The sequence below is a fragment of the Sciurus carolinensis genome, chromosome 11 (assembly GCF_902686445.1).
Source record: "Sciurus carolinensis chromosome 11, mSciCar1.2, whole genome shotgun sequence".
Lineage (NCBI taxonomy): Eukaryota > Metazoa > Chordata > Mammalia > Rodentia > Sciuridae > Sciurus > Sciurus carolinensis.
The window spans coordinates 108,065,631-108,087,145 of record NC_062223.1 but is presented as its reverse complement, the minus strand read 5'-3'; the positions used below and the strand labels follow the sequence as shown (position 1 = coordinate 108,087,145).

General features: G+C 35.8%; 1 protein-coding gene across 2 annotated transcripts in view; it reads right to left on the bottom strand.

Moving 5' to 3' along the window:
* Cul5 (cullin 5) overlaps window positions 1–21,515 on the bottom strand; it is an 89,148-nt gene that overhangs the window by 57,875 nt on the left and 9,758 nt on the right. Inside the window, exons 1-3 of one of the 2 annotated variants that reach the window (XM_047517083.1) lie at window positions 15,440–15,540; window positions 6,853–6,909; window positions 1,921–2,020 (exon numbers count right to left, since the gene is read on the bottom strand). Coding sequence is in view for 1 of the 2 variants with exons in the window: in XM_047517081.1 (XP_047373037.1) it covers window positions 1,921–2,020; window positions 15,440–15,549 (210 nt within the window). In the remaining variant the exon portion in view is untranslated. Of the gene's footprint in view, window positions 1–1,920; window positions 2,021–6,852; window positions 6,910–15,439; window positions 15,550–21,515 lie in introns of those variants that run through there. The other variant, XM_047517081.1, reaches the window with a different exon arrangement.

The following is a 21,515-nucleotide window of genomic DNA, read 5'->3' as shown; positions in this document are numbered from 1 at the left end:
GAGTAAGTACACTTTAAATCATCTGTTAACAATATCTAAAGATTTTGTTTGTTTGTTTGTTTTCCATACTGGGAACTGAACCCAGGGGCACGTTACCACTAAGCTACATCCCTAGTCATTTTTGTTCTTTTTTTGAGAATAACTATTTGATCACTAAATTGCTGTGGATCTTGCTAAATTGCCCAGGCTGGCCTCTAACTTGGAATCCTTCTGCCTAAATCTCCCTAGTCACTGGGATTACAGGTATGCACTACCACACCTGATTTAAGGTGAGTTTTTATTAGCCTGTTTCCAGAAACTAACAAATAAAACTATCAATTTGAGATAAACATAATTTATCTTTACCAGAAGTTATAAACAGTCAAGCTGATATTTTCTAAACCAAATGGAAAAGGTATTTCTAAGTCAATTTTATAAATAGTTTTAATTAAATTGATTTGAAACATTTAATTTTGTAAAAAAAGCTTGAAATAGGATTTATTTTCAGGAAAAGATAATTTCTTGTGAACTATAATGGTTTTAAAAAAAATATATTCTTAGTTATTGACAAACCTTATTTCTTTGTATGTGGTGCTGAGAAGTGAACCCAGTGCCTCACACATGTGAGGCAAGCACTCTATCACTGAACCACAAGATCAGCCCCTAAAACTATAATCTTGAAAAATTTATTTATATTATCACTAAAATGATTTTGTAAATAATACCCATCATTCTTACCCCATCATGGCAGTGGCTACTAGCAAAATAAAATATATACCAGTCATACACTTGATTTCAATATCTTCCTTTGAGTTCTATACAGAAAAACTCATTTTTAATTTTGAACTGCTAAACAGCCATTAATATTTACAATTTTTAACAGACAACATTTACAAATGTTGTACAAGATAAGGATTCAACTGGAGAATAAAAAAATTCTAGCCCTCTAGGTTTCATTTTAGACAAAAAAAAATTTCATGCTCTTAGGCCACTTCTCAAAGTAGTGAGGAATTCATTCATTTTGCTAATGTAGTTTCAAAATAATACATTACGTCTGCATTCATTTTTCTCAAAAAACAAAGGTGTCAATAAAAACAAAATTAATGCTTGTACAATGGACCAATGGCATAAATGAGCTTAGACCTCATTTAAATAAAATTAAAATTTTACTCATAATGCCAATACAAGAATGCTGACTTCAACTCAGCAACAGCAAAATAAAGGGCAGTCCCAGGATTTTTTTATTCAGAGAAGTATTTAGTAATAAAGAAAATTACTGTCTACCTGAGAAGAGGTCATGAGAGGAAAACAAAAACAAAAACAAAAAAAGATTTATGTGGATCAACCTTGGGCCAAAATATAATGGTAGTGAAGACTTCTAAAAAATGTATAAAAATCTAAATTCCTTATAGCATCTTTTAATTGGGGATAATAATGTACTCTCTTGACAGAAATTATCACAATGAGAAGAAAACATCCAACAAATGACAATCATTTCATTTAAAAGTTTAATAGATGTGTCATAAGTCAATATAATGTTTAAAATTCTTCAGAAAGTCTTTCTTTTTTGTGTGGGCAGTGGGGTGGGGTTGTAAACCAGGGACTGAACTTGGGGGTACTTAACTACTGAGCCACATCCCCAGCCCTATTTTGTGTTTTATTTAGAGACAGGGTCTCACTGAGTTGCTTGGTGCTTTGCTTTTACTGAGGCTGGCTTTGAACTCATGATCCTCTGGCCTGAGCCTCCCAAACCGCTGGGATTAAGGAAGTCTTACTTTCAAAATCAAAAAATATGATATTGTCTGAGTACTTCTAAAACAAATCAGAGGCTGGGGGTGTAACTCAGCTGTAGAGTACATGCTTAGCATCTGTGAGAGGCCCTAGGTTCAAACCCCAGCACCAACAAATAAATAAATAAATAGGTAAAGATGCAGAACTTACCGCCTGGGCTTGCTTAATAAACTCGAGGATATCTTCTTTTAAAGCCTGATGAATTTTTGCTGGGCCTTTATCATCCCAGAGACAGACTGCATGCACATCCCTGTTAAAAATAATAAAGTAAGTAAACACACATTATTAATGGAACAAGAACCAAAAAAATTTCATCTTAAGGTCTATTAGTACAGCTTCCATGGATCTGGTAGATCAAGCTAATGGTGCTTGAATTTATTCACAAGAACCAAGTACTCTAAGTTGTCTCACACATACATCTGTTTTTATTTTCATTTTCCTTCTTACTTCTCTTATTACTATATAAAATTTCACTATAAAGTCATATCTCCATGTCACGATCTCATTCTCCAAAGCTAGCTTACTAATATTTTCTTGTGCAAAAACAAGTATGTCTTTACAGCAGACATAAACTATCTTTTTAAGAAAATTAGATATTTAAACCCATTAAAGCAGATCTCTCAGCTTCTCCCATCTATTCATTACAAGGACAACTATCTCTTTAATTTTAACAAACAATAACAGTTAAAAAAAAGTTCTCATGAATTAGTATATAAAAACTTAGCCAGGCATGGTGGCACCCACCTGCCAACTTGGGAGGCTGAGATAGGAGGATCACAAGTTCAAAGACAGCCTAAGCAATTTAGTGAGACCCTGTCTCAAAATAAAAAATAAAAAGGGCTGGGGATGTAGCTCAGAGTTAAGTGCCCCTGGGTTCAATCCTTGGTACCAAAAAACAAACAAACAAAAAACCTGAAATTATAAAGCTGACGTTTTATCAGAAGATAAATTATTTGGCTCTTGACATATAATTCTGAAGATATTTTATTTATTTTTGGGGTAATCTTCATAGCAAAGCCTCCATTATGTATTGAATGCATCCCTGGGGTATGAATACATACATTCATATATGTGTGTGTGTTTATTTTTTTTTTTAATGAAATGAATCTTCAACCTAAGACCCTTCCCTCCAACCACCACACTACTGGGAATTGAACCCAGAGGCATTTAACCACTGAGTTACATCTCCAGTTCTTTTTATATTTTATTTTTGAGACAAAATCTTGCTAAATTGCAGAGGCTGGCTTCAAACTTGTGATCATCCTTCCTCAGCCTTTGGAGTAGCTGAGATTAGAGATGTGTGAAACTGCTTGGCAGACTCAATTTTGTTCTGTTTCCCTACTCTATAATGGGGTAATTAATAAATTAACTTTCTGAACATGTACTAGAATTAAATATATTTTTATATTGTACCCATAACCTAAATGTCCCTCCGATTTGGACATGTCCATTACCACAGTTAAAGTTACCATTATCGGTTAGTTAGTTTTCCATAACAATATTAACACACATTCATGGCTCACTATATGCCAGGCACTTCACATTGACTCCTGCATTAGTTTAGATCTTTTGAGAAGCAGAGGTTGAGAAATATGAGATATATTGAGGGAATGACATGAAGAGGAAATAGGAAAGTGAGCAAGAGAATGTAGGTCTCATCCCTGTAAGGGCAAAGGGAGGTAGATGGGCAGCAAGAATCCTAGACTGCAGGCCAGTTTTAAGAAGGTTGATTAAAGCTGTTAGAGGGTTCTGGAGCCAAAGTTACTTATCAAGGGAGTGCTGTGCCTAACCCAAACAGGCCTAACTTTAGTATCCCTGATATACTCAAACCAATGCTGGGTATATGTCAGAAGGGCTTAAATGTGACTTGAGTTTCATAAGACAAGATGGAATAATGTGGTAAAAGGGATAGGGTTGGATAGCTTCCTAGAAATCTTAGGATGGGGGGTGAAGAAATTTTACCTAACAAACTTTTGAGTGATAAGGTACATCTTCTCTAGTTCTTTTTTCTCAACCTCCAGGTTATTCTTTGTTACAACAGGGAGGATGGTTCTCAATGTATACTTTTTTCTTCAAAACACACTGCCATTAATAGAGTATGGTAAATTTCCTGGTCAATTTTTATACACACTTTGAGTAACGTACTATATTTTAGGAATTTATTATGAAACATCCATAAAGCTATGTTCCTTTCCCTAATCAATCTTTTTTCTCTCCTTCCCAAGAAGTAAACAAGTCTAAACTCTTTTTTTTTTTTCTTTTTCAACTTTTATCAAGTATTATGAGGATTTTTTAACTTTATGGAAATCTTATCAAACAACTTTTTCACATAATTTTTCCATTCAACTTTGCTCCTGATATTTATCCATATAGGTGCATGCACTGTTATATAAAAGATTAAAACTCAAGATAAAAGGGAAGATGCAACAGTGAGCAACAAAAACATGAAGCTAGACCAGAATGAATAAGAACACAGTCTTTGGAATATGAAGTCAAAGTGCATTAAAAAAGATATATGCTATAAGAAACGTTACTAGTAAATGCTTAACTATATTAGAAAAATCTTGGAGTTGAGGAATGGGAGAAGAAGGAAATAACTGTTTTTCAAAGATTTTAAAGGAATAAAAGAAGGAGCAGGTAAAAAGAAAAAGCAAGAAATGAAAAGTATTCCAAAGATTTCAATTTCCTTGGATAGAAAAGAACTAAAGTAGTGGCATAAAAATAATAGGATTTTGGTTTCAATCAACAACAACATTGTGGGGTGCTTCTGAGAGTAAGAAACAGGAAGATAACTATTCATGGAAGTAAACTTTCAAATTAACAAAAGTAAGGAAAATAAAGAAACAATATCTCATAAATGCTAGAGTGCTAAAACTAATAAAAACAAGAGTATCAGACATAACATTAAACTTGAACTGAATAAATGATCCATTAAAAGACACACTATGCAGGGTTGGAAATAGCTCAGCAGCACTTGCCTAACATGTACAAGGCCCCCAGTTGGATCCACAGTGCTGCCAAAAAGAAAAAAAAGAGAGAAAGGGAGGGAGGGAAGGACAGTATGCAGACTGGGAGTGTAGTTCACTAGTAGAGTGTATGCTTAGCTTGCTCAAGGTCCTTGCTCCCCCCCACCACACACAAAAGGAATATGTTTTTCAGAGGACAAATACTATATGATTCCACTTACAGCAGTTCCCCTTGACCCTTGAAAAATATGATCCAAGACCTCCCAGTGGGTGTCTGAAACCTCAGGTAGTACTGTTTTTCCCATACAGACATACCAAACCTATGATGTAGTCTAATTAAGGAAGCACTTAACAACTTCTCTTTGACATATCTGAATTACCAACACCACTGCTCGTGTGCTCTGGGGACGCTATTAAGTAAAGTAAGTAAAGTTACCTAAACACTGTGATGCAACTACCTTCAACTACTAATCAAGGCTACTAAGTGACTAACAGAGTAGTACATATAGTAAGGATGTGCTGGATAAAGGGATGATTTGTGACCCAGGCAAGATGGACAGCACATCATGCTACTCAGAAGAGCACACAATTCAAAACTTATGAAGTGTTTATTTCTGAAACTTTCCATTTAATATTTTCAGACCAGAGCTGACAGGAAGTAACTGAAACTACAAACAGTGAAACTGGAGAAGAGGGACTACTGTTTATGAAGTACCTAGTTAGGCAAATTCATAGACAGAAAGTAAAATGGAGGTTACCATGGGTACAGGGTTAGGGGAAAAAGAATTGTTTTTTTCTGTTTTTGTTTTTGCAGTACTGGGGATTGAACCCAGAGGCACTCTGCCACTGAGCTATCCACCCAGCCCCTTTTATTTTTTATTTGCAGACAGGATCTTGCCAATCATTCATGGCCTTGAACTGAGGATCCTCATGCCTCACTCCCACCCCAGTTAGTTGGGATTATAGGTGTGTGTTACTATGCCTGGCAGAGTTAATTGTTTAATGGGTACAGAGCTTCTGTTTCAAATAATGAAGATGTTTTAGGAATGGACAGTGTTCATGTTTGCACAACATTGTGAACATAATTAACGCCACTCAATTGTACAATGAGAAATAGTTAAAATGATAAATTTTATGTGTATTTTATCATAAAAGTTTATGTATATACACACACATATACCTCAAAGTCTATTTTATAAAACACCAAACATAAACCAAAAAAAAGCAAGAGTGGCAATACTGGTATCACCCTAAGAGTAATATCCACCCCCCTGCCAACTCCTGGCACTGGTGATTGAATCAGGAGCATTTACTCCCAAGCTATATCCCCAACCCTTTTTATTTTTATTTTATTTTTTTTGCGGTGCTGGGGATCGAACCCAGGGCCGTGTGCTTGCAAGGCAAGCACTCTACCAACTGAGCTATCTCCCCAGTCCCCCTTTTTATTTTAATTTTGAGATAGAGTTTTGCTAAATTGCTCATTCTAGCCTTGAACTTGACCTCCTCCTGCCTCAGTTTTCCAAGTAGCTGGGGTTACAGGTATACACCACTGTGTCTGGTCCAAAGAAAATTTAAAGTTAAAAGAAGTAGTAAGAAGAAACATTGTAAATTGATAAAAAGCATTATTTAGAAGATATATAAATTTATTTACTATGTAGACACATGTATATATAAATAGAAAGCCAAAAATAATTACAAATCCAAAAGCTTGGAAAAAAAAAAAACTTGACACAAATACATTGGAATACTTCACACACCCTTCTATCATTTAAGATGCATTTGACTGGCCAGGTGCAGTAGCACACATCTATAATCCCAGTGGCTTGGGAGGCTGAGGAGGGAGGATTGCAAGTTCAAAGCCAGCCTTAGCAACTTAGGGAGGGCTTAAGCAACTTAGCAAGATCCTGTATCAAAATAAAATAAAAAGGGCTGGGGATATAGCTCAATGGTTGAGTGCCTCTGGGTTCAATCTCTGGTACCAAAAAAGAAAAGATGCATTTGGCTATAAACAAAAATAAATTCAATTAATAGCAACTTAAACCATTAAGATGTTATTTTTCTCACATATCAAGAAGTCTAGAAGTAGACAATTATTAGTGTCTGTTCAGAGACTCACCAAGACCTTTTTCTTTCCACTCTGCCATCTTAGCATGTTAGCCTCTTATCTCCGTGACTACAAAGGGAAGAAAGGGAGGACAGTGCCATGCACATTAATTTAGCTCATCTGGAAAGCAAAAAACTTTCCTACAAGCCTCCTGGAGACCTATTTCCAGCACTGTGCCACAGAGCCACCCAAGCAGCAAGGAAGGCCAAAGAAGTGAACAGGAAGTAACCAGCCTCTGTAGTGGAAGGTATAAAAAGTCAGAGAGAACTGGGAGTGGGTGTTGGCTTAACTAAGGCACCTATCACAAACTCTCTCTACTTTTGAAAATCTAGTATAAAAAGTTAAGGACATAAAAGAATTTAAAAAATATAATTAATGGACATGATTTAATAGGTAGCTATTCTGGCAACCATCAAAAAGTGAAATTTTTCCTAAGAGAATATGCACACAGGCCTGAAGGTAGTGTCTAAGATGTCTTCCCCTGATGATCCATGCTTCCTGGTGCTCATACCCTCATATGGTTCCCATTCCCAGTGTACAAGAATTTGTGTAAACAGTACAGAATAGAAGTAATGGTTGTCATGTCCAAAATTATGTTACAAAATACCATAGCTTAGCTCTTAGGAGCACTCTCTTTTCAAATTACACTTAGGTGCCAGAGAATGTTTCAATGAGAGTCGCATAGACAGCAGGGTCCCATAAAAATATTATGGAGCTGAAATACTCCTATTACCTAATGATATTATAGTCATCAACATGTCATATCACCATGTCATAGCACAGGTATAACTCATGTGTAGTGACGCTGGTATAAACATAACTACTACACTTCCAGGTGTATAAAGGTATACCACATAAAATTATGTATAGTATGTAATACTTAATAATGCTTATGAATGATATTATTGGCTTATGTGTTTACTATATTTTTGTTAAGAGTGTACTCCTACTTATTAAAAAATAAGTTTATTGTAAAATGATATTTCATGTTGTGTTGGCAGTGGCCTGAATCATCTCATGTTATCTGTGCTTCTTGATTTTATACAAGTGATTGATCTATACAATGTATACAATTTTAATGTAGGCTGTGAAAAGTATATTGCATGATGTTCACAGAATAAGGAAATCACCTGATAATACATTTTTCAGAATGTATTACTACAGTTAAGGGATACACAACTGGACTTTCTCTGGGGAAATCAAGCTGTAAACAGCCCTCTGGAGGGACTGAAGTCTTCAGTCAACAGCACATGAAGATCTGAGACATGCCAAGACATATGAGTGAACTTGGAAGAAAATTCAGTCCTATTTGAACTAGGCATAAATCTTTTGCAGAAAGCTTGGCTGTGACCTCATGAGAGATGCTGAATTTGTGAAGCCATTACCATTCCTAACTCTCAGAAATTCTGAAATAATAAACATTTGTGGTTTTAATTGCTAAGTTTTAAAGTAATTTGTCATGTAGCAATTGATATACAGAGATATAACAAAGGAGTAAGGAAGAGAGAATGATTATAATTGTTCAAACAACAGACAGTGCAAAAAAGCAGGAATGGAAAGAAATTCAATTCAAGAGATTTTTAATAAAAATCTATAATACCTAGTAATCAACGGGACATAAATAAGTAAAAATCAGGAGGTTGAAAGATAGGTTCCAGATTTTGATTTGAGACTATGATTAACATATCTTTATTATTATTCTGAATTTACTGTACATATGGAACTTAAGAAGCAGATTTATGCAGGAGCAAGTGACCACATGGATTGAGAAGTTCAACTCAGGAGAATAACCTGGGACTGCTTATGCAGACATGAGAATTCAGGTAAAAAAAAAAATAAGAAAATGGAGCTCTAGAAGAAATGAGCATTTGAGGGGCACACAAAGATGAGCTGGCTAAAACAACTGAGATGAGACAAACAGGGAAACAAGAAAATGAAGTTATTAAAACCAATTTAGTAATGAAAGAAACATCTTTAATAACTGAATAATAGGGCTGGGGTTGTGGCTTAGTGTGTAAGGGCACTTGCCTAGTAGGTGTGAGTCACTGGGTTTGATTCTCAGCAGCACATATAAATAAATGAATAAAATAAAGGTCTATGAACATCTAAAATAAATAATTTAAAAAACTGAATAATAAACTGGGTGTGGTTGCACATGCCTGTAATCCCAGCAGCTTGGGAGGTTGAGGCAGGGGAACTGCAAGGTCAAAGCCAGCCTCAGCAACTTAGTAAGGCCCTAAGCAACTTAGTGAGAACCTGTCTCAAAAGAAAAAATAAAAAGGGCTGGGAATAAAGCTCAGTGACAAAAAAAAAAAAAAAAATTCACAGACCAGAGTCATCTAACAACATGGATCTAGAACAGCAGTTCTCAATGGAGGCAACTACCACTTCCCCAAAAGGATAGGCAGAAATGTGAAAATCTCTTTTTTGTTTCATTAATAGAGGGTAGGGAGGCACACAGGAAGTGTCCACTACTGTAGATTCATATAAGAGTAAAGACCAGAGCTGATAAATATTGCACAATATTCAGGACAATCTCTTATGCTACCCACCCAAAATACCAGCAGCACTCCAACTGAGAAACAATAATACAGATTATGAGAAAAGGGGAAGAAATCTCAAATAATCAATATAGTCAACATCATTAACACATTGTTTTAGTTGATCAGATTTAGAAAGGGCAACCTAAATTTCAATGATTAATCTAATCAAAATATGGCTAAATTTTAGAAGGTCTTAGAACTTTGGTGATGCTGTGATAAGATATACAGGACTCATTTTATCCAAAAGGACTACATATTGATGTACTCTGAGGTATCAAGGTGCTTTAGATGCTCCAAGGAGATTAAGGCCACCAACTATAGCAGATTTAAGGTTATTGATCATTTCTGCTTAGGAAAACACTTAAAGCAGGGAATATCACCATTCTATTCTCCTTTTTCCACTCAGGAGTACTCAGAACTTTATACTAGATGATAAATCATATGAACAAAGAGTAGTGCTGGTGATATAGCCCATCACGTAGAGTGCATGCCTCCCTGCTTAAGCCCCGGGTTCGAGTCCCCAGCACAGTGGGAATGCGGAATAAACAAACAAACAAAACAAAGAGTAGCCAAAATCCAAATCAAAGAACATCCAATCAACTGGCAGATTCAACATATTATTCATAAGACATTTTAACAAATAATTTAAGAAAAACATAAGTATGCATGAATGCTACAAACTGTTTTTTTCTTTCTTTTTGCAGTGCTGGGGATTGAACCCAGGGTTTTGTGCTTTCAAGGCAAGCACTCTACCAAATGAGCTATATCCCCAGTGCCTCCCCAGACCTTCTTAACTTTTGTTTTGAGACAAGATCTCACCAAGTTGCCCAGGCTGGCCTCAAACTGTGATCCTCCTGCCTTAGTTTCCTGGAGTTGCTAGAATCACAGGCATGAGATACTGCTTTCAGCAAGTGCTATGAAAAAACAAACCTTGGGGTTGGGGTTGTAGCTCAGTGGTAGAGCACTTGCCTCTCATGTGTGAGGCACTGGGTTTGTTTGATCCTCAATACCACATAATAAATAAAATAAATTAATTAAATAAAGGTATTAAAAAAAGAGAAAAGATCAGCCAAGATCTTTGTATTCATTAAAAACAAACAAACAAACAAAAAAAAACCTTTTCAAGGCCTCAGCTGTTTTTATTGAACTTTAATTTCTCAAAGGGCAGAACTGTGGATATGAATTAATTAGTATTGTGCAACAAGTTCTACTAATTTAAGAAATTAGTATTTGGCCATGTGATAAAGAGTATAACACTTTAACTTGTATAGATTATGCAGTCACAAATTTACAATTCACTGATACTTTACTAGTATGCAGAATAAAAGTTATTACAGCAGGCCCAAGACTAATATCTTTATAAAGTCCTGTCTGCAAGGGTGGCCTGTGGCTAGCATCTAGGAACTTAAATTCAGGGCAGGTTTCTAACATTCCTTTATAAGAATGCTCCACTCTGCCTAAACTGCTTAACAAAAAGTGTGATTTATATTGAATACTTGCTTTCCTTCTGGGAGTGTGGGACTTTAGTATGTTCCAAGTAAAGGCCGTTATGAGACCAGTCCCCAATAAAAACAATGGATACCAAGTCTCTAATAAACTTCCCTGGTACCCGACACTTCTTATGTGTTGTCAAAATTAGTTGCTGAAGGAATTAAGTCATCCTGTGTAACTCCTCTGGGACATGACATTTTGGAAGCTTGTACCTGGTTTCACTTGGACTTTGCCACATGTACCTTTTCCCTTTGTTTTCTTTGTATCCTTCACTGCCATAGATCATTGCCATAAATACAACTACATTATGAATCTTATGAGTCTTGTCAGCAATTGCTGAACCTAGGGATGATCTTGGGACTGCTGATGTAGTTGGTGTAGCAGGATGATACCCTTGCTGCTTGGGTGGCTATGAAATCAACCATGGTATGAAATAGCAGGTGAGCTTCTATCTGTTGTGAGAGGTAAAAGTTACCTATGAAATTTAAAAAGCGCAGATCTAACCCCCAGGGAATTGATGCTCTCAATCACCTGGCTGCATCTGGTCATGTAGTCTAATAAAGTGATAGGGGAAAAATACAGTCTAAGTGATATCTTTGGGTTTTGTTCTTACCTTCAAGTGGGGAAAAGAAAAGTCAGAGCCTAGGGCTGGTGCAAAGCTTTAAATAACCTAGTCTCTTCCTACTCTATGCATTTCAGTCAGGATCTCCCAGCAACTATAATTCTAATTCTATGAATACTGAAATTACAGTTAGGGGTTTAATTAAATGTGTAATGAGAAAAAAAAGTAGGGAGGTGGTGAAAGATGGCTTTGTATTTTGTCACTGCTGAACCTAGACATATGGTTAAAAAACAGATGTACTATACTATATGTTTGTCATTTCATAGAAGTGATAGAGAGCTTGCCTAGCATACCTAAGTCCCTGGATCCAATCCCCAACACCACAAAAATAAATAAATGTTAGATGAATGATCTCAAGCAGGAAAAGTTACCAAAAAAATAGTCTGCAACTTCTTTGTTTTTTTTTTTTTCTGCTAGTGAAAAAACTATATTTTAAACTCTGAGTACTGGAAAGAGAATAAATTTCTGCATAAAATGTATTGTAGGTATATCTACAATGATTTTTTTTTTTTTTTTAACCTACTGGAACCTCTAGAAAAAGGGAATCAACAAGTAGTCAAAGGAAACTGCAAGATGGAATTACAATTTGAGAGAGTTTTTGTTTTGTTTTGGTTTGGGAGTTTTAAAAAGCAGTTTTGCATTACTACTGAGCTCTTGTGAAATCAAATGTCTGACTGATTAGAAGCAAATGATTTTTGAGTGGGTCAATTGGGACTCCAAGACTAGACAAGATAGGATATGCTTGCTTGTCATCTGGACTTAGAACATAACTGTGAAGGTTGCAACATCTTAGCTTTGCTGCTATCAAAGAAAAGTCAAAGGTTTTTCTGGAGTCCTAAACTCACATATCTTAATTGCTTGGATTCAACTCCAGGCTGAAACCTGATTCTGAGGTTGGGCTATTTCAATCTCAACACAAGCTGTGCTAAACTGGAATCAGGAATATGCTTCATAAACATTACTCTGCCTTGAAGATGTTTAATATTTAAAAGGCAATCTTCTGCTGGACATGGTGATGGTACATTTATAATTCCAGCAATTTGGGAGACCGAGGGAGAAGGACCACAAGTTTGAGGCCAGTCTCAGCAACTTAGTGAGACTCTGTCTCAAAATAAAAAACTTAAAAGGGTTGGGGATGTGGCTACGTAGGTAGAGTACCCTGGGTTTAATCCCAAGTACCATAAATGAATGAATGAATACATAAATAAACAATTAATTAGTTAAATAATTATAAAAGACAATCTTTTGTGGATCCATAATCTATGAAAACATCATGGATTGTGACTGGATTGTCTCAATCCATTACAGATGCCCAGAGAGAAGGACTTATTCTTTGATAAGACCATCCAAAAATCAAGTTGCTAACTGGTTCTAAACACCTAATACAGAGATGAAGAATTGCAGTCCTAACTTGTAGTTCCTGCTAAAAGTTGCAAGTTGGGAGAAGGCAAACCACAAAACATTAATCCTTTATTCATTCTTTACAGATGGACTCCTGACCCAATCTCAAGATCTCACTGCTACTGACTGTGCTCAGCTTTCTAGATTAGTTGCAGCTTTCAACAAAAGAATAACTTGACTCCATTTCTCTCCCTTTCTCCTCACCCCTCCTGGTAAACACACCTTAATAAGGCCATTTAGCTATTAAATAAAGCTGCCCCAAGAAAGAAAGTAATCTTTTCTAGGCTGCTTAATAGATAAATGAACAGGGAAAATCATGTAGGAGGTAACATAAGCCCATTTTGAAAAGTTTTGAAGTCCCAGTTTCTGCACTTTCCATGCAAAACACTTTCAGATGTTGTTCACACTCGTGAGGCAAATGAACTACTGTGAAAGATAAGCAAAAATTGTTTGGAACTAACTGACATCAAGCAAGCCATCAAAAACCAAGGTCTGAACCGAATTAATTGTATTGTATTGGACTGGGAACCCTAAGGTGAAAGGTCCCACAATGGGAGGCAACTGTGGGAGCCTTGTTAATCTGTACTACTAATGTATGTCTTGCTTAGGGAACCCTAACAATTTAACATTTGTTTCCAGGAGTATCACATTTGCCCTCTAGGATTACATTTGTGGGTGTGCTCTGACCATCATGACCCTGACTCGACTCTGGAAAGCTTTCAGGCTTGCATCAACTTACTGGCTCTTTGCCTAAATTGATGCCTCAGACCATGTGTTTTTTGTTTTTGTTTTTGTTTTTGTTTTTAAGATTCACTGTATGTGGTGGCACAAACCTATAGTCCCAGCTACTCAGGAGGATAAGGCAGGATGATCATAAGTTAAAGGCCAGCCTAAGCAACTTAGAGAGACTGTTCAAAATCAACAACAACAAAACTGTTCATACAAAAACTGAAGGAGGAGAAAATCACTTGGTTTTCTAAGGTACGCTTTGTGGGCTAATGGAATTTGTTTTGATTTGCTAAATCCAGTATCATACACTAGATGACAGAGTGTTTGTGTATTACCTAGATATTTTATTTATGTATTTATTTATTTATTTATTTACTTACTTATTTTTGGTACCAGGGATTAAACTCAGGGGCACTGAACCACTGAGCCACATCCTCAGCCCTCTTTTGTATTTTATTTAGAGACAAGGTCTCACTGAACTGCTTAGTGCCTTGCTATTGCTGAGGTTGGCTTTGAACTCACGATCCTCCTGTCGCAGCCACCCAAGTCACTGGGATTACAGATGTGTACCACCGCGTCCTGCTAGATACACTTTAAATAAGGAGTCTGGTGACGTAGCTCAATGGCAGAGCACTTGCCTAGCATGCATGAGGCCCTGGGTTTGTCCCCCAACAATGCAAAAAACAAACAAACAAACAAACAAAAAAACTTTTAAATTATCTCTACATTACTCATAATACAATGTAAATATATGTAAATAGTTGTTATATTGTATTGTTTAGGAAATGACGAGAAAAAAGTCTGTACATGTTTAAAGTTGGTACAACTTTTAAAATATATTTTCAATTCATAGTTGGCTGAATCTACACATACAGAAGTGTGGAACCCCTAAGAGTTTGAAAAAATATATACACATATAAATATTTACACAGATGTATGTGTGTGTGTATGTGTGTGTTTCTTTCTATCTATCTATCTATATGGGCAGTAGGGATCAAAACCAGGACCTTACACATGCAAGGCAAGGACTATACTGCTGAGTCACATCCCTGGTCCTCCCTGCAAAAGGTATAATTGAGATCAATACTACAGGTCAGTCTTGTCCTACTACTGGGGCCTAAACTGATAATTTTGTCATAAAGACATTTTGCTCAAAGGCCAAGAGTTAACACAGCAGAGCCCAGACTGAATTCCTTAGAAATGCCTGCTTGTAAGGTTATCCTTTGGTTGGCTTTGGAGAACTTAGGTGGTCAACAATTTCCTACACTTACATAAAACTTTCCTGAGAACAGTGACCCACTGTACCTAAACTGTTAAACAATTTGGTTTATACTGAACATCTGCTGTCTTTCAGTTAGTCTAGAATTTTGGTACAGGCCAGGCACATACTATGTGACCAGTTCCTATAAAAACCCTGGACACTAAGTCTCTATCAAGTTTCTCTGGTAGACAACATATCACAAGTTGTCAATCTCCTTGCTGGGGAAATTAAGTGTGCCCTGTGTACTTCCCCTGGGAGAGGACTCTTAAAACTTGTGCTTGTCCCCTCCTTACCCTCCTCCCAACTTCACTGCATATGCCCTCTCCCTTTACTGATCATCCTTTTACTGTAATAAATCATAGCCATGAGTATGACTTTATGTTCAATCCTGTAAGTTCTTAATGAACCTAAAGAAAGTCTTGGGGTCCCCCAACACAACTAGTTAAAATTTTGAATAGGTAAACTGACCATCCTAAATAACACATTCCATTTGGGTATAGAAAGACATCAAAATTTGCCTTATGGTAGCAACAGAATTAATAAATTACTTACGAAAACAGATCAAACCACTGTTGTTTTGTAACAGATTCCTGGCGTAAAAGCTTCAAAACAATCGGACGCATGAAATCCCACTTGTCTTCAAATTGAAGAGAACCTTTATTCTTAAAAAAAAAAAAAAAAAAAAAAAAAGTACTTTAATGCAATATATCAAAAGTGTCTTGTAGCTTTTGTCTTTTAAGGGATAGATAGAGAAATGCAAGGCTCAAATTTAAAAGAACCAGCTTTCCATAATGGAATCCCTCCAGGCTTAATCTTATATCAAGGAATCATAGGAAGAAAACTATAAAAGAGAAAAACTGGGGTTGGGGATATAGATTAATGATAGAACTTCAGCCTAGTATGCATGAGACCCTGGATTCAATCGCCAGCACCACAGATGTTGGACGTGGAGGGGACTGGTTATGTCACGAAAGAGAGAGAGTCGGGGCGGGGGGGAGGCAGGGAGGGGCTGAAATTATAAGAGAAAAACTGGGGTGGGGTATAGTTTAATGGTAGATCATTGCCTAGCATACATGAGGACCTGGATTCAATTTTCAGCACTGCACAGAGGGGTTGAGGAGGAGAGGTTGATAAGTTGATTAGCATACTGTCACATACTGATGCCAGAAGAGAAATGTATGCTGACTACACAGGAAGAGGACAACAGAAGCTCTATGTTTGGATCCCTCCTAGACTGCCCTGGTCTTCTCTTCCTTTGGAAGATCTTAATCTGAATCCTTTCCCTATAATAAATAGTAACTAAGATTATAACAGCTTTCAATAAATTCTAGGAGCTTTTCTACTTGGTGTCAGCAGTGAGGGTTCACCTTATGGGTAACTGCCCTAAGCTCCATAAAAAAAGTACAGTCAACCCTTGGTATCCACAGGGATTGGTTCCAGGGCTCCACATGGATACCAAAAGCTGTGGATGCTCAGCTTTGTGATATATGTCCCTTACATACAATGATATAGTGTTTGTATATTATGTACACATACTTTAAATCATCTCTTGATTACTTGTGTTACCTCATACAATGTCAATGGGATGTAAATAGTTGTTATACTGTATTGTTTGGGAAATAACAAGAAAAAAAGTCTGTTTGTGTTTAAAGGTCTGTACAATATTTTCCTGAATATTTTCAACCTGTGGTTGGTTGAATCTACAAATGTGAAATTGTAGAGAGGGTCACCTACATGTTGGAAATCTATAAAAATTCTGAAAATTGAGAGACAAAAACATGGAAAGATACTCATCCATTTTAGAATGCTAACAAAACCTTGCCACCAAACTTGAGAACACAAGAAATAAAACTCTAAGCTAGTTTCACCACAGAAGATAGATGCAAAGATCTAAACAAACACTAGCAGCCAAGTATGATGGTGCATACTTGTAATCCCACGAGGCTGAGATCACAAGTTCAAGGCCAGTCTCAGCAACTTGGCAAGACCCTAGGCAACTTACAGAGACCCTGTAGCAAAATAAAAAGGGTTAGGGATGGTAAACGGCCCATGGGTTAAACCCCAAGCACCAAAAAACAAAAAAATAAAAATAAAAACAAAACCCATGAAAATATAGTCTGACAACAATCTACATCAAAATCACCTGAGGTGGTGATTATACATTAGACTCTTAAAGCCTATCACACACCTGTTGGAGTAGGTTCAAACTACATAAATATGTTTGAGGGTCTATGAAGCCAAAAGGTTAAAAACTACTAACATCTTACAAGAGTGAAAAGAAGTAATGCTTCTTATATCCACACAGTTCATCCTCCTGTCTTGTCCCAAGAGCCTGCTTCTAACCCATCTAACACACAGTATTGTGTGTAATGGCCAAAGGAAGATAATCACTCAAAGCTTAGTACCAGGATTAGCTGTTCTTCTTCCCTCAATAACTAGTTTGTTTTTACGTTAAGAACTTAAGTTAATCACATAGGTAACTTTGCTCCCCTCATAATGAGAAATTCAGCCAGATTTGTGAGCCTGTGATAATATACTTTGTGTACTAACCTTATGCTTGGCTTCATGTTACTTTTTCTACTGTTGTTATTTTTTCTGTAAACTTCATTTCTTTTACTTTTCCCTTTTGAAAAAGAGTGTGCAAATAAACAAGTATGAAAGAATCACAGAAAGAGCATACAAGTTTTAAGAATTTAATCCCTAATACCGCCAAACAAATTTTTATCTTGACTTTGGCAGGGAGACTCATTATACCCTACTAATAAGAGAATATTTTCTAATCTCAACTAAGTCTATTTCCATAAGCACTTTTGGCAATCTATAAAATTAAACAGTAGTATCAATTTCCATGCATGTATGAGTTTGTCAGATGAACCCAACTATAAAGCTCTAGTAAAGAAAAAAAAATTAAAGAGTATAAATCCTGTAATTCAAAATCAAATGGTGCAGAGGACTAGAATAATCAGGTACATGAAATAAATTAAATACTGGTTAGGATCTGAAACCTAATAAATTCAGCAAAGATAACAATATATTTTTGTTCTGTCTCACGAAACACACAAGATCAACTACAAGAACACTTTCTCCTAATACTCAAGGAAGAATTTAATAACTGAATATTTTCTATTAAATTTTTAAAACAGATCCCAAAATGATGCTCAATTTTTTGACCTACTCTCTATTAAATTGAAGAGTACATCACTAAATCATAACTAAGCAACATACCAAACCTCCTATCTACAAAAGGAAGTGCCTTATTAGTAAGCAAAGGAAGCACATGTCTATAATCCAGCGACTCCAAAAGCTGAGGCAGGAGGAGTTCAATGCCAGCCTCAGCAACTTAGCGAGACCCTGAGAAACTCTGAGAGACCCTGTCTCTAAATAAAACATTAAAAACGGCTAGGGATGTGACTCAGTGGTTAAGTACCCATGGGTTTAATCCCCAGTACCAAAAAACAAACAAACAAAAAAAGCAAAGGAATCTTCAAATCATGAACCTGAGTTAGTAATGTTTCCACTGACTAACTGAAGGCTGTTTCCTCTCTATTGCTACAAAATTTCCTCTGCTTTCTTTCACTGCTACTCAGAATAGCAAGTGGGAAGGCCTTACCAATTGTTAATGAATCTAGGATTATCTCACACACTAGCTTTTCTACCAAAGACTTCCACATTTGCCAAAAGTATATTAAAGGGAATGATTATAATGATTGAAAAAAAATAAAGTAATACTGGATTAGGAGGTGAAAAAGGACATCAAGATGATGATAGCAACTTAAACTAACTTACACCTCAACTATGATGGGATAACAGGAACCAGATTTCCCCTTCTACCTAAACAACTAGAAAATCAAAAGGCAGTCCAGGACAGTACTTCCTGAGAACAGAAAAACAAAAGAGATGAGTCCTACAAATTCCCAAACATACTGCCTAGAGAACTTCCAGATCTTAGAACAGGAGTGGAAATTCAAACAGAGCCTGTGATTTTTATGAAGTTGAAAAGACAGGGTTAGGAGAAGTGGAGGCGACTGGAATTTGTGGTGCAGAAATAGCAGGGAGGGAAAAAAAGGAAAGAAAGGGAACTCTTGGAGATCTGTAAAGGGGTCCCCTCAAGTCTTTGATTAATATTTAAACCCTCTATTATATAACTTCATAATAGAGGGTTTAAATAATCTTCAATAGAGATGTGTAAATCTTTCCACCACTCTGGTCATTTTACTTTATAATATCTGCCAATTATGTGTCAGGTATTATACTATTCTAAATACAAGTATTAATTCATTTGATCTTTACAACTACCTTGTGTAGTAAGTGATACTATTATTCCTGCAATATAGATGAAAAAACTGTACACTGTATCTGAAATTAAGTTAGATTATTTGCAAGAAACTACAAGCAGTAAGTGGCAGAGCAGGAATTCAAATGTAAGCAGTTTAGCTCTGTTAAAGCCACATTCTTAAGTATTACTTGATTCTTTCCCGGATAAGGAATAGAGAGACTTCTAACCTATAGCCAGAATCGGCCCCTGGCTTAATTGCATCAGGTTTGTAAACTGGAAAAAAAAATCAAAAACAAAAACAAAAAACAGATGATAAAAATTTGGTGGCAATTATCTAGAAAAATAAGATGGAAGCATTACTATATAAAAGACATTCTTTTAAAAAATAGTCCTTCCCCTCCTCCCATATAACTTGGGAGAAGGGGGAGTACACTCTTTTCTAAAGTTAAATATTTCTTTCCACTGCAACAAAAAAAATCATACTATGTTCCGTTTAAATTATTAGGTTTATTTTATAGAGGAAAAAAATTTAAACAAATTCTACAATCCCCAGTAGGCTCACCACAACCACCCCCCCCCAAAAAAAAAAAAACAAACCCTGACATTGCTTATAATTTTTGAAACCCAAACAACCAATTTTAAGGAAGAAGCAAAAATAGTACTGATGAAAAAGTTTGTATTTATTTTGGGAGGCTCCCTTGTCATTCATTTACTATATTTATTCATTGAACAAAGCTGTGTCTACTGTACAGTGGGACACAAATGAAAGATCCTCAAGGAACTCACATTCTAGTATAGTGCTTTTTAAACAGTGGCCCATGGACTCTTGAAGGGTCCCAGGAAAAATTCTTGAAAAACTATAATTTTTCAATTATTTTTGTTTAGAAAAGTTCAATTAAATATCAATACAAGTAGATTTTGGACCATCTATATCATCCTGGAACCAAGCACTAACCATAAAGAGAGAAAAAAAAAAAAAAAGCTAATAAATTAGACTATTAAAATTAAGGGCCAAGTGTGGTGGCGTATGACTGTTATCTCCGCAACTCAGAAAGCTGAGGTGGGCCAGACTTGCCAACTTAGCAAAGCTACATCTCTAAATAAATAAAAATAAAAAAGGACAGGAGATGTAGATCAGTGCTAAGGTGCCTCTGGGCCCAATCCAGTACTGAGGGGAAAAAAAATTAAGAACTTTAGTTAATTACAAGACACCATTGAAATAAAAAGGCAACCCAGAGTAGAAGATATTTCTAATATTTTTCTAATTCAAGATAGGCTCTTCATCAGAATATGTAAGGAACTCCTTAAAAGAAAAATAAGAAAAGCAAGACAACTCAATTTTAAAACTGGATAAAGACTTAAACAGACCTTCACAAATGGTAAATAAATGGTCAATAAATATAATAAAAGGTACCCATCATCGTTAATTATCAGGGGAATACACATTAAAACCACAATGAAATTATCACTATTCACCACCTAAAAGTTAAAATAGAAAAGAACGGTAATATCAAATGCTGGAGTCTAACCAAAAGATACATATTAAGAAAGTTGATAATATTTTCATTCTCAATAGTAAAAAAATAGAAACAACCTAAATGTCCATAAATGGTAGAACTGATAAACTGTGGAAGACTCATAACAATGGAATACTATATAGCAATAAGAATTAGCATAACAGATGAATCTCACAATGTTGAACAAAGAAGTCAGAATGCACACTATGTTCATGAATAGATAAAACATATCTACTGGGATTTCAGAAGTCAAAAGTAATTACCTTGAGCAGTTTGCAAGTTAAGAGACTGGAAGAGTGCAAGAGCAGTTTTCAGAATACTGTTATGCAAATTACTTAAACTCTCTATTTCAATTATATCTGTGTAAAATGGGTTTAATAAAGTATCTATTTGAAAGAATTGTTGGAAGGATTTAATAATATATGAAATCTTCACAGAAGTGGCGGGCATAAATAAATACTGTGTAAGGGCTGGCTATCAATATTATATTAGCCTTCCAACTGTAACGACTACTTCTTCTACAATAATATGATTTGCTGATAATCAGATGTGGGAATGAGAGAAATAACCTTGAAAATGACTCAACATATTAAAGCCTAGGCTCTCAAATGACAATACTTTCTCCTTCTACTCAATATAATTCAAAATACAAATGATACTAAACATTAGAATAGCAGCCCCAAGGCCCAAAAGTTTTCTCTAAGGAAATTATACAGAAATATAACCCCACATACAACATTTTTTCCCTCACTTTTTCTACAGTGGTGGTGGGTTATCCTAAACATGGGTTTTTCCTTTCTATTAAATTATATAACATAGTTCTCAGGTTTCTTAC